This window comes from Hypomesus transpacificus, chromosome 18, assembly GCF_021917145.1.
Source record: "Hypomesus transpacificus isolate Combined female chromosome 18, fHypTra1, whole genome shotgun sequence".
Taxonomy (NCBI): Eukaryota; Metazoa; Chordata; class Actinopteri; order Osmeriformes; family Osmeridae; genus Hypomesus; species Hypomesus transpacificus.
This window is the reverse complement of record NC_061077.1, coordinates 11,273,925-11,287,185: the sequence shown is the minus strand read 5'-3', so window position 1 is coordinate 11,287,185 and position 13,261 is coordinate 11,273,925. Positions and strand designations below refer to the sequence as shown.

Below are 13,261 nucleotides of genomic sequence, written 5' to 3'. Positions count from 1 at the left end.
TATGCTATGCTAGTACTAACCATATAGTGTAAGTAAACACATAATGTTCTCTTTGTAATTGCCAATGGCATAAGCCAACAAACATGAATCTGTTACTAGTTTTCCAAGTGCTCCTGTGGTGTTTTGAAAATTAATCGTTTGAACCTCCTAGATCTTACCTAAGCGAACCACTCCTACACATCCAAGTGTTCCAAATTGATATATGACAATATCTACTTTCGATCACGTGTCTCGGGGCGACTTAGACGGATTGCGCGTCATCTTGCCTTCCCAATTTTTCCCCTTCTGCAGTTCGAATCCAAAACATCTATCTATAGAACGGAGTACGAGGGAAAGATGTTTAACTCGGTGAATCTGGGCAACTTCTGCTCCCAGACGCGCAAAGACCGGACATCCGAATTTGGGGACAGAACAGGCTGCGCCTCGAACATCTACCTCCCCAGCTGCACCTACTACGTCCCTGAATTTTCAGCCGTCTCGTCTTTTCTTCCACAGGCCCCGTCGCGGCAAATAAGCTACCCATATTCCACAAATCTGTCTCAAGTACAACCGGTGCGGGAAGTTTCGTACGGATTGGACCCCTCCAGTAAATGGCACCATAGAAGCAACTATGCTCCGTGCTATTCAGGAGAAGATCTGGTGCACAGGGATTGCCTTCCGCCATCCACCATGACAGAAATGCTTATGAAAAACGAGAGTGTGTACAGCCACCACCACCACCATCCGAGTTCCAATCACCCCTCGACAGGATTTTACTCCGGCGTGGGGAAAAACAACGTCCTCCCTCAAGGTTTCGATCGCTTTTTTGAGACCGCATATTGCAGCACGGACAATCAGTCAGACAATTGTTTACAAAAAGGCGAAGCGAGCAAGTTTGAGAGCGAGTCCCAGCAGCACACCGCTCTACCAGGCGCACAAGATCAGGAGAAGGACGCCGAAGATGAGGAGGAACATACCAATTCAGGCTCATGTACTTCTACAGCCACCAAGGAAGGCAACACTAGCAAGAACAGCCACTCGAGTAGGTACCGAAGCTGTAAATGGGGAAAGGTTAGGGGACTAGCCCGGTGTTTTGTCGGTCAGATTTTATGTGGAGTTTTATAAGCATTCAAAGGATTTTATTATAACCTACAAAGCTCTTTCTTCCAACGAGAAGAATTTTTACGATGGGAAAGCGCTTTGAAAAAAAGGGATGTTATACACAGACGCTTCTATCGTGGAGTCTGTGAAATTTTAAGAGCGCGCTATTGTGACAAATGCTAACTTTGATCATGAACTTGCGTTGGGCATTTTAAGGGATTTTCTCGTTGGGCTGTCGAGAGTAAAAACCAATTGGGCAGAACATTGCTTTTGGCTTCATGTGAATTTTCTTTTAGCACTATAGCTATGCCCACTTTAAGACATACAGTGAGATCAAACACTTTTTGGTGGTTTGGTGTCTATCTATATATCTACATACCTATATATCTATACTTCTATATATCTATAATAATGTGTGTGTGTGTGTGTGTGTCTAACTGTGTGTGTGTCGATATCTTTGTAGCCTATTTCTTTCTGCCTATGTTCATGTACGTCTCTCTGTCTATATAACCTGTAGTTAATCAATCCGTCTGAAGGTAAGTTTTAATAAGTATTGTGATTACTTCGGAGAAATCTCATATACCTGCCTCGACGAATCAGCCTTAAAACAACCTATGTTATGGTCTATGGAGTACACTGTGCATGAATCAGGCAGAAAGTGTTCTGTACGAAGTACAAAACCTTGATATCAAAACCAATCATTGTGTTATCAGTTTCCAGTAACAAATTCAGGTCCAAAATTATTGTGACATACTATTTTCCTAGTTTTAAAGTTTGGTGAAATTTAAGTTAATTCCATACTAGATCTGCAGGCCTATTGATACACTCAGGCCCTATTGATGCCAATGAAACTGGTGCGTAATGTTGCCTAATAATGCTTCACGACTTGAAGAGGATTTTTGTTTGTAGTCTAATTATTTAATCTTCCTCATGTCCTTTAAACACTATGATGGGTTGTTTATATCTAAAACCAACGGGGGCTATACGAGACTGCAAGTAGGCTATTACTGATTCACATCTCATGTAAACATTCTTCCGTCCCCTTTAGTGTTTGAATTGAATTATTAGTTCCAAATAAATCGAACGCAAACTGGGGGGATTTACAGTTTTGTTATTGTATGTATGTGACAGATAAACACGTACTTACATCACGTAAGATGATATTCTTTGCTTCGTGGTTGGAACATTTACACTCGTTATAGCTGATTTATCTGGTAGCCTATACGCGCAAAAGTGTGGGATGGTATCTAAAATAGTATAGTCGACACTCAAATTTCCATAAGGTGCATTAATCCATAAATAGCATCATAATGTTGGCTAACTAAAGCTAATGCATTTTATGATGCAAAGTAACTGATTATGGCTCTTCCTTTTTGACAGATTCAGGTACCCCTCGTACAAGGAAGAAGAGGTGTCCATACTCCAAATTTCAGATTCGAGAATTGGAGCGGGAATTTTTCTTTAATGTTTACATCAACAAGGAGAAACGACTGCAGCTTTCTCGGATGCTGAATCTTACTGACCGACAAGTTAAAATATGGTTTCAGAATCGAAGAATGAAAGAAAAGAAATTAAGCAGAGATCGCTTGCAATATTTTTCGGGAAACCCTCTTTTGTGAACAGACGGCTCACGTCAAAATTAGTCCTAGGTAAAAGACACTCCATTCTCATAGAGTTCTCAACATGGCTAACAACAAAGTCAAGTTATTTGTACAAATAATGGCTGATGCAAACAAAATGAGCTGAGCCTGTTTGTTTCTCAAACATTGGTGTGAGTAGTCTACAGACTACTTCGCCATTTTCCTGTAACCACACGGAACTTGTATTTCATACAGGCTTACGGATGAGTAGGATAATCATGTATATGTTGTTTTCGACTATTATAATTTCCGTCTATTTATCAGATTCTTAATTGTGTTATTTGGATATTGTACGCTACACATCACGGGTGGGTCTATTATTTGAACATTCTATATAATGTTACAATCTAAAAGCCATGATATAGGCAATCTGAAATGTTCTGGTCCTTGTATAGCCTAGTGTACCAGTAGCTTATCCTCTTTTCAGACAGAGTTGCCTTTAATTGGCTAAGCCCACATTTTAACATCGAAAACTGTGACCTGTTAAACCTGTAATAATGTATTTCTTGTACAGACTATGCAATGTGCATTCTTGACTGTAAATATGTTCAGTTTCAATCTTCTTTACCCCTTCCCGCTGCTATTTTCTGTACACTGCCCAAACAACTTTATTAGCTTTAATGTCAACACTCTTTTAAATTATTCGCTTAAAATGTGGTGTTTTTTTCTTTAAAAGATGACAGTGATGTTGGGCCAGTGTATCATTAATATAAAAATACTGAAATAAAGCAAAATAATCAACAGACTATGGTGGTGGTTTTATTGAAGCCATAATGAACTGAGCAAAGTGAACCACCCAACAGGTATTTTTGATTACATCATTTGGGAATTTAGGGAGTGGGCCTGCGTGTGTCAGCCTATACCTAGACTATTGATTTACTTTTATTGGGAGACTTAATGTGGATCATATTTGACACATCTGGTAAAATGCATAATGCTGAAATTATCAATGTATTTTATAGAAATATTGAGTTGAAGATTGGAGAATGGTATGAATACGACGCCAACACACTTACATTGCACACTCAATAGACGGACCAAATAGCTCGAAGAGTGCGCGTTTGAGGTTTGAGCATTAGGAAGCACACAAGCTAGAAACGACATCTCAGACACGCACAGAAAAGGAGGGACATGATAACCTGCTTAGTGCCCACTAAATGGAATCGCTACTCTTGTAGTCTAGACACTGCCATAAAGACAGAGGCACTAAATGGCTATTTTGTCTCTTAATTGCACCGTCTGTTCTGGTGGAATGGTATTCACTTCCGCAGTAAATAGTAAACAAGCAAGACTGTCCGAACAGAAAACTTGGCAAGAGGTTTCAACATGAACTCGGGCCTGTGCACAACGTCAACCACCCAACCCCCTCACATATAGTCCAGCCTCCAGCTCCCCGTCTCTCATGTAGACTTACAATTGCGTATTGGAGAGCTAAGTCAAAGCTGTCCACACGCATCATTTAGACGCTTTCCAAATTCCAAATTAACCATTTTTACAGTAATTGTTAACTAATTGGACCAGGTGGTCTGAATATAATATGGTAAAGAAGGAAATGGTCCAATCACTTTCTCTCTCTCTTTTCTGTTTCTCTCTCTCTCTCCTTTTCTTTTAATGCGTTCTTGTGAGTTTCTGTCGACATGTGTGCATGTAGATTGCACGTGTGTGCATTAAGTACAATTTATAATTAAATGTAGCCTAGTCTTTGAACTTCAATAATGTCAAGGCCTTCACCTTTAACCCGTTGCAATAAAGTGGAATCAAGGAGCCCCTTTAGCCCGGAAATGTGTGCAGGAGGGGAATGAACCAATGAGAGTGAGTGGGAACAGAAAAAGGAATGTGTAGAGAGCCCAACTTTGACCCTCGCATTAAACTACAGCAGGTAACTTTGCCAGCCTTAGCACGCCCAGTAAATACACTTTATTGTCCCTGTAAAATGTATATGTTTTCATGCGTGAGACGGTTTATAACATGTTGGCATGAGCTTTACCTGATATTTTTTGCAGGTTTGCGTAAGTAACATTCAGTAATATGTAGAGAAGTGGAAATCTGTTGGCCTACAATTCAATTACGTTATAAGTAATGTTTGTGTGTTTTCGTTGTTGTTTGCGTTCCCGTCTATATTAGAAGTCTGCAGTTTGTGTGTGCGTGTTATTGGCATGTGCGTGGGGAGGGGGGCGCGTTCATTTGTGTCTGCACGAGCGATTTTTGATACACAAACACACTTTGTATGCGTATGTGTGTGTATGGCCACAATGCCTCCATGGCTGCAAGCCGCAGCTTCCAGTCTATGCGAAAGAAGGGTGTGCTGTGACAGGGGGAGGGATATGTGCACAGCGGAGATCAAGGACTTGTCTTGTCACACCCGCCAACCTTGGCCCTGGAGGATGACGTGTGAGATTTGTTGGACTTTTTCTGCCACACAACGTCAACATCCTCGAGATGATTCTGAAACTGCCTCTATGTCAACCACAAGGGGGGCTAGGATACTCCCCGATTCTATTTCACACCAGGGATAGACATGTTTGACTTCTGTTAGTATAACGTTTCATTAGGATTTCAAGCCGTATTTTAGCTTAAGTATTCTAGGTTGACAATTTTCTGTTTTTGGGCATAAGTGTCGATGGTTGAATAAATAGCCAACGTTGCGGATGCATGTTCAAGCTACCTGTATTTGGACCATGGCAGTTTTCATAAACAAATTAAACTGTCAGCATGAAGAGAGTGCGTGTGAGAAGATGAATGGTGTGTGATGAGATGTTTCAAATGTAAGGACGACCAAATTGAATCAAATTTGCTTGTTAACGTATTTTTTATATTTTTAGAGTTGTGATATAAATTTAAGTATGATTCTAGTTATTGTCATTGGTCGGGTTTCCCAGATTCGTTAAGAGCTTCTTAGCGAATCTGGGAAACCCTTGTCGTTATTATTGTTGTTGCCAACTATGATAAGCTAATGAACATAGGACTGTAAATCTGACAAGCTAATTCACTTCCACGTCAATTATTAGTTATATAAACACGCAATAGTAATTGTACGTTCTATTTTGCTACATTTGCTGTAAACCCTACAATTACGCAAAGGCCAACAGAGCATCTTATGCAAACCTCTCAAAGAATAGGCTATGTGAAAGCATAAATGTGAAATAAAAAGGCCTGCAAATAAATGTGTTGTGGATCCTTCTTCAAAATAGTGTCAGCTGCCACGTTTTAGTTTGTATGTCAATTGAAATGTATCATTCATGTAACCTATCTAGGCCCATTCCGAAAACCACATGACTGCCGAGGCAAATTAACTGGATGACACTAGCTCACTGAATTGTCACAGAACTGTATACTTGTAATTCTGCTCTAATTTCTTAAGATGTGACAAATCATTTTAGACACAGATAATAGAATGTTTACCGCTCGCACTAATTACGAATGGAGCACATCATACCCTAGATGTAAAGGTTTACATTTGGGGAAAATAGCTGGTCTTGTGTGTGGTCTTACGTGATGTGTAAATTTAACATGATACCGATGTTCTTTGCTTTATATCCTCTTTTTGATTGTATAATTGCCTTAAAGACGTACATGCTGCAATCATAAATTCAGAATTGCATATGGGGTGCTCGGAGGATTGCAATAGAGGGCACACGGCTGAACCTTATTACATCAACCCGGAGAGACATTTAATAGACTGCAATTAACAGAATTGTCCATTTCTTGATTCCACAGAATCGTTGATTTAACACTGTGGTTGGTAAATGGTTTAAATATTTTTTCCAGGCCTCGGTGAGACTCGTGAAGTTGTGGCAGAGGAAAATGGACTGCATTAGACGACAAACCTGAGTTTTTTTTATTGTACAAAATACAGCAAATGTTGACGTTTTCGTCGGATCAAGAACTAAAACATTTTATTTTTCTCCAATATGCTAGTTTTCCCCTTTGTGCGCCCACTGCCCTTGCGTCAATGTTGTCCTCTTAAAACGATGACGTACTGTTTGAAATAATATTTGTTATTATCTCTGAGCGTATTCTGTTTATAAAAAAATGTAAAAAAGACTGTTGTTATGGATTAACTTTAATGTTGCTACTCCCTTGTATTCCCAAAATACAACATTGAACAAGATAATTCGAAACAACAACTATGTGAAACATTACTAATCAACATAATGTAGGATAGGCTAATTTATTGCACACGTTAATTTAACACAAATGTATGCAGTTTTTTTTACATGCACAAACACACAAACATTTGGCAGGGGTAAAATTGTACAATACGTATGTTCTAATGTATTTTTATGATCTGCAGAGATGTGGGTGTTGTGTGCGACAACATTTTACATCAGGACCTAGGCAACTCCTCGCTAGGACATCATGCAAATCACTATTACTTTTGTTTCCAATCCACTGAGCATTGATCTCATTGGTTACATGTGTCAGCAAGATGTGCCAAGCTAGAACTAATACTGAATATAAATCTATCACGGTCAATTTCATTGAAAAAATGAAATAGTTATACAGTTTGGATAATTTGAAATCCACTAACCGAGGACTCGAAATTGTCGTATTATATTTTTAAATATATCTTAACCTCCACTAAATGTATGAGGAGATTAAAACATTCTGAATGGATTATGCAATAGGTACCGTTGAAAGTCTTCAGTCTAGATTTGTGCAAAGACGACACACCATATAGCCTATACTAAGTGTAAATCTGGCCAAGCAGTTATTATATATTATTTTTTTAAATATTGAGGTCTTTCTGATGTAGATTATATCTTAACAAATGGGTTAATATATTCTTGTCATATTATTTCCAAATAGTTTGCTAAACATGATCGCCCGTCATACAGGGTCCTTGCTAAAATGTAGTATTCTAGCCTGGTCTTTGAGGTTAGGTACATGTGTGCCATAAACCCGGCATGCTTGGGCCCAGTACAGCTATTTGCATCGTTAGCTGTTAAAACCGGTCCTTTGTGGTCTACTGATTCACGGTAGCCCTATTTAGAACGTATTTACGACTGGTCTATATTCCTGTTGCTAAAACTCATGGAACACATTTAGTAGATAAAAATAGAAGAGGTTGTTGTGGATATAGCTACTAACAATATCCTACATTTTCACGACATAAAGAGTAACCAACGCTCTTCTCTTGTTCACCTCAAATATAGACTCGGAATTTTTTTACATAATATTAAAATACATAGGCTACTATGGGGAGACGGACCTTCTTATCTAAAATGCAATCTGCATATAAATAGGCAATGATCTTACAAAACCTAATACATAAACTAGTCACTTTGTGTTATGATATTTGGACATTTCTAGCACATAAAAGATTCAACATGCATTGTGGCTATTCAGGGCCTACGTGTTAGCCTGTTCAGAAAATATATCCTTTGCAAGATTTGCTATCTTTAAAGTTAACCAGCCTATTTTACTTGTTTTTTTAATCAATGAGTAGGCTACATGCAGAGAGGACTTCACCATGAAGACCCTAACCTTAACCCGGTGTTTTACAGTTGGAATAAGCATAGGCTTACTGCAATTTGTTGTATTTGCTGTTCAGAATGAAACGAAGCAAATATGCTGTTTAGGGCTTATTGAAATTAATTTTAACAAGATACACTTATACCGGCACAGCCGGTCAGTTTTGAAAGAGAAAAGTAGGCTATTTATGAATCCGCTTGGCGTTTGACATGCTCTACAAACAGTAAAACCATCGATTTGGTCATTAAAATGCCCACATGTACTGCCATTCCTTACTCTAGGTAAGGCTATATATTAAACGTTTCAAATTTTTAATTGTTGACTATTTCTATGTTTAAAATTATAGTTTAACCTCGGCTTAAAAGTAACATGTTCTAAAAATCATAATAATAGGTTCATCCTCTCATTCATCACAAAATGTAGGCTATTATTCACAGCAAAGCATAGGCTATTTATAGTCATCTATGCAGTTAAAGCATATAGCCCCACTAAGTTTTTATCAGTTCGACTAGAGCCTAGCAACATGCCTGCAAAATCCTTCACATCTCTTTGTTCTCCTGCTTGTCTGTATGCTGTCTTTGCGTCCCTTTTTTGACTAGATGGCGCCCTTGCTCCACGCAAAAGATCATTTGATACCAACTTGACCGCGTTGACGTCAGCGCAGTCTGGAGCATCAAGGCCACTTCCACATTGCGATTGGTCTGAAAATCACATGACATGGCTCCTAGCATCCATAATTATGTTACTGATATTTTTGCCCCCCAAAAGATGTCAGCGTCCTACTGTCCTTATTCTCCTCGACAAAGCCGATGTCACTGGAACAAAAAAATAACTGTAATAGCAATTAAAAAAATGGCATGTCCGAATAACATAACAGCAGGTAACTTCCTCATGGATTCCTTGATGGGAGGATCATCTTCTTACAGAGGTGAAGGCTATTCTGGCAATCCTGGAATGTACATTCAAACGGCTGCTGATTATGGATGTTCAGTGATGAGAAATATTGAAAAAGTTGGACAGTCCCTCGTCAAAATAGATGACGTTCCTCTGGGAAGTGTCTCTCTCAGTGCATACCAAGATGCGCCTTACCTGTCATCTCAAGTGGGTACTTTGGGTGCGGGGTCCAAAACTGGCATGAACGAGGAACCTGTTGCCCGGTGTTTACATCCTTGCTCGTTTCCAGCGGGCAACGTCAAAGAGGAGGCGTTTTGTTGTCTTTATAGTGACAGTGGCAGGGCTGAAGAGGTAACCGAGTCGGCCACTTACATCCGGCTTGGAGACAACAGCCAGTCTGACCAAACCGTTGTCTCGTCACCCGAGTGCTTCCAAACAACTCAAGTGTACAGCCGAGAAAGGCTACAGTTCGCTCCAGACTTTGCTTTGGTCCAACCAACAACATCTGTTGTATCGCCAAGTAAATCAACGGAAAGTGTCGGTAAACCGAGCCAGGACGCAAAACTCCTGGCCTCGAAGGGCGAAGATCAAGAACAGAGAAATGTCAGCAAGGAGAAGCAGGCCAAGACTGACAGTTGTTCTGATAACTCCGACGAGGATTTTAAAGGTAAACCCCAAAAGCACCCCCTCTCTCTATCTCTCACTCACTTTCTCCTTCTCTCTCCCACACACACAATAAACTGACTCGTGTAATTGTTTTTAAAGATAGCACTTACCCTTTATAACACACGACCCTTTCACTCCGCAAAAATGTTTAATTGCAATAGTAATTTCAACAAAACCGAAACCTTCAAATTGAGCAAAAATGATGTTGATTAAAGTCAGATTAAATGAAATACCAAGAATAGGACTGCTATTGACTGCTATTTTCTGCTCTGCGTTAAATGGGCCAAAGTCATAACATACATACGAGCAAGCATTGCTTAGCAGGGGGTTATAGTAGCCGTGGCATTTAACACCTTTCTATTAATGTGAGAATGTGAGATGGGCAGTTATCATTGAAATAAACACTCTCACACACTGTAGTGCTTAAATATTGCGTAGGCACACACACAGGAACAGAAACACACACACACACATATACACAATGGGTTGACCTGTGCAAAATGTAGTGGGATAAGCATTGACTGCAAATCATTATTTTTATCAATTGTACATTTTAGAAATATTATGCCCTACAGATTACGGGTAATTCCACGGTGTAGCCTTTATTGTACTGCGTACATTTACGACGCAAATACAGGTAAGTTTAAGTTGACACATCTTCTGTTTTCTAAATCAAATTATATATACATGTATATTTGTTTTTTATGAATGAGGGAAACGACTCATATTGTGCTTATTTTGCTCTTCAATTCATATTTAACCTTGATGGCCAAAGTGTTGTCTGTTGGCTCATTATTACACTTTATTAAACGAAAATCAAAGCAAATACAAATCTAGAAGTTTAACATACCTTTTGAAAGTAATTATGATTGTATTAACTATAATACTATGACCAAAAATATGATTTGAAAAAAAAGTACGTTGAAAATGTGAATGTGATTTAGAAGTCCTTGGCTATTTTGACTATTTTCGCCACAGTTATGGCTATTTTTCTCCACGGTAGCCAACTCGGCCTATTGCTTTTTGTCGTTGTGTAGTCATCAAATTATTAGGCAATATGTAGGTTACACATTTTTAAAAAGTGTGCCCTATGGCGGTTCACCATGTCAGAGTCTTCCAAACCTTTATTGAGTGTTTTTAAGATGTTATAAGTAGCTTATTCAATTTCCTCACTGTTTTGTTTCGGCTGCGAATTGTGTATATACACGTAATTAAAAAACAATACTAGGCTTTACAATTTTCTGTACCATCTCTACATTCAACTCTTCATTTGGGAAATAATTTACACATATTTTATATTTTATTACTATTTGTGAACATTCTGATAACGTTATCGAAGGTGAGCGAACAGTGTACACCACATTGAGTTGCCTTTAGCCTGTATGCAGGCTTAGTCTTTCAGGTGCCTTGGTTTTGGTGGGAGACTATTGTAGCTGTTCGGTGCTAGACTATTGTAGCTGTTGCGTAATACTATATCTAGGTAGCAAGGATTCATTGTACTATAGCCACACATTTTAACGTTTTAGGCTATCGAGTGCAGTTTTCCCCCAGAATTCGTTTGAGTGTTGTGGGCCTACTGAGTGTGCGCGTTGGTGTGCGCACATTAATGATTCTTCAAATCGATACAATAGCATTATAGCAATACTAATTCAGGTTTGTGTGTAGGATCTGAGCTGTGTGTATGATACTTGGGACATGCACTGAACTTGAATAGTGCACTTCACATTGTAAAAAATAAATGCAATTGTTTTTTGCTTTTTCTCCCCGCAGAAGACTGCTCATTGGAAAACGCTACGGGAAACTGGCTTAAAGCCAAAAGTGGACGAAAGAAGAGATGTCCATACACAAAGCATCAAACGCTGGAGCTGGAGAAGGAGTTCTTGTTCAACATGTATTTGTCTCGCGAGCGCCGTCTGGAGATCAGCAAGAGTATCAATCTGACTGATAGGCAGGTCAAGATTTGGTTTCAGAACCGACGGATGAAACTGAAGAAACTGAATAGGGAAAGTCGTGGTCGGGAGCTCACACCAGTCTTTAACTTCTCCTGAACCCCCAAAATGTTTCTAAACCATTACACACAGACACACATATTCACATACAAACAAATGGTGTCTTGTAAAGACAAATGCAACGAAACTCCACAAACAATAGGCTACTTAAAACACATACACACACAGCGTGCCTTCATATACTGAACGAGTTTGAAACAATACCAAAAAGTGAGGTTTTTGGTCAAGTATGTTTATACTAGATCCTTCTGAACATTGTTGCATATTGGCCAATGATAACTGTTATGCCCTGGCCTAAGTGTCCATGAGTAAAGGTGAAAGCCTAAATTTGACTCACAACTTCAAGTTGTTTAATTCAACCGTTGTCATAAAACAAGCTGTTGACCTCAGAGAAATGTTGTGCACAATAATAGTTTAGGCTAATTGTCTATTCTTTTTTGGTAAAAGCTATTTCCGTGCCATGTAATTTGCATGCACATCAGTAACATCATTTTATAACTCTGGGAAAAAACGTCACCAAAAGAATAAAAATATGGGATTTGGAAAGATATAAACTACAGTTTGTCCTTCAGTAGGTTGTATCCTCTCTGGCACTGCATGCTGTTGAGAATGAAGGAGAGGGAGACTTTGGATGGTAGAGAGAGAGATCATGGCAGTTTTAATATAAGTGAGAGACCATAACGTTGATTTAAATATTATCCAGGTGACCACAGTAAGTCAAGGTCATAAAATTGTAATGTCAGGTTCGCACTGGAAAGCGTTGGGGGTGGTTTTTATGATCTGCAAATACAATGTGCTGCTGCAGTAAAAGATGCGTTTAAAGGTGTGTGGAGGAGGGCTAATCCACATAGTAGAAAGACTGCAATGTGCTGGATTCACCGGCTCGCTCCACGGGAAGCGGCAGCCCCTCTATTCAGGATAATGAGCTCAACCTCAACCAAGAAACGGAATGGATCATTCAACAACCACAAACAACAACAACAACAACAAACACCTGGATAATACGACCACGAAGATGCCAGTGAATTTGAAGGTAAGGCAATATCTAATGTTGATCTATAATCTGGAAGGCATGTTTGTTGATTGTGATTTCTTGGCATTCCTTTTGAGGATGCTTGGCAGAGTGGGACGGATGACATCAATGCAACTGATGTGTCTGTTCTGAGACGAGCCTTTTTTAGCTGCCGTTGGTCTTGTGGTTGCTGTTGGGCTATGAGCCTATAGCCCTTTCTTCTTCAGTCGGGTTGATTGTGTCACAGCCGAGTAGCCTACACATCAAGGCCTGATTCATGGTTGCTTATAAGATCCAAGAATAGTTGACGTTTTCTCTCTCATACATTTTCTGAATTGATTATAAACCTGTCCACCTCTGATTTGTTTGTCTACAAAATATTAAAGGGGTTATCATCAACAAACGCGTTTTAGCACCATGAAGAAAGTATCACAAATGTCAATTAACGTGTTGTCATTTTGGATAACCACTGTGTCTTGGTATTA

The 13,261-nt window shown here is 39.2% G+C and overlaps 2 protein-coding genes across 2 annotated transcripts; both read left to right on the top strand.

The window, feature by feature from the left end:
- The first annotated feature begins 202 nt into the window (after nucleotides 1–202).
- Nucleotides 203–3,375, top strand: hoxc11a (homeobox C11a). Its single transcript, XM_047040786.1, is given in 3 exon segments — nucleotides 203–230; nucleotides 233–1,021; nucleotides 2,461–3,375. Coding segments are annotated over 3 exon segments (1,056 nt in total). The 3' UTR covers nucleotides 2,700–3,375.
- A 5,672-nt stretch (nucleotides 3,376–9,047) lies between these two features.
- Nucleotides 9,048–12,120, top strand: hoxc10a (homeobox C10a). The gene is made up of 2 exons (XM_047040791.1): nucleotides 9,048–9,756; nucleotides 11,526–12,120. The coding sequence occupies exons 1-2, from the start codon at nucleotides 9,048–9,050 to the stop codon at nucleotides 11,801–11,803; spliced, it is 987 nt and encodes a 328-aa protein (XP_046896747.1). The 3' UTR covers nucleotides 11,804–12,120.
- The last annotated feature ends 1,141 nt before the right edge of the window (nucleotides 12,121–13,261 follow it).

Coding starts and splice junctions, on each gene's coding strand:
- hoxc10a (XM_047040791.1), top strand. CDS start 9,048: ATGGCATGTCCGAATAACATAACAGCAGGTAACTTCCTCATGGATTCC. Junction 9,757..11,525: donor CTCCGACGAGGATTTTAAAG/GTAAACCCCAAA, acceptor TTCTCCCCGCAG/AAGACTGCTCATTGGAAAAC.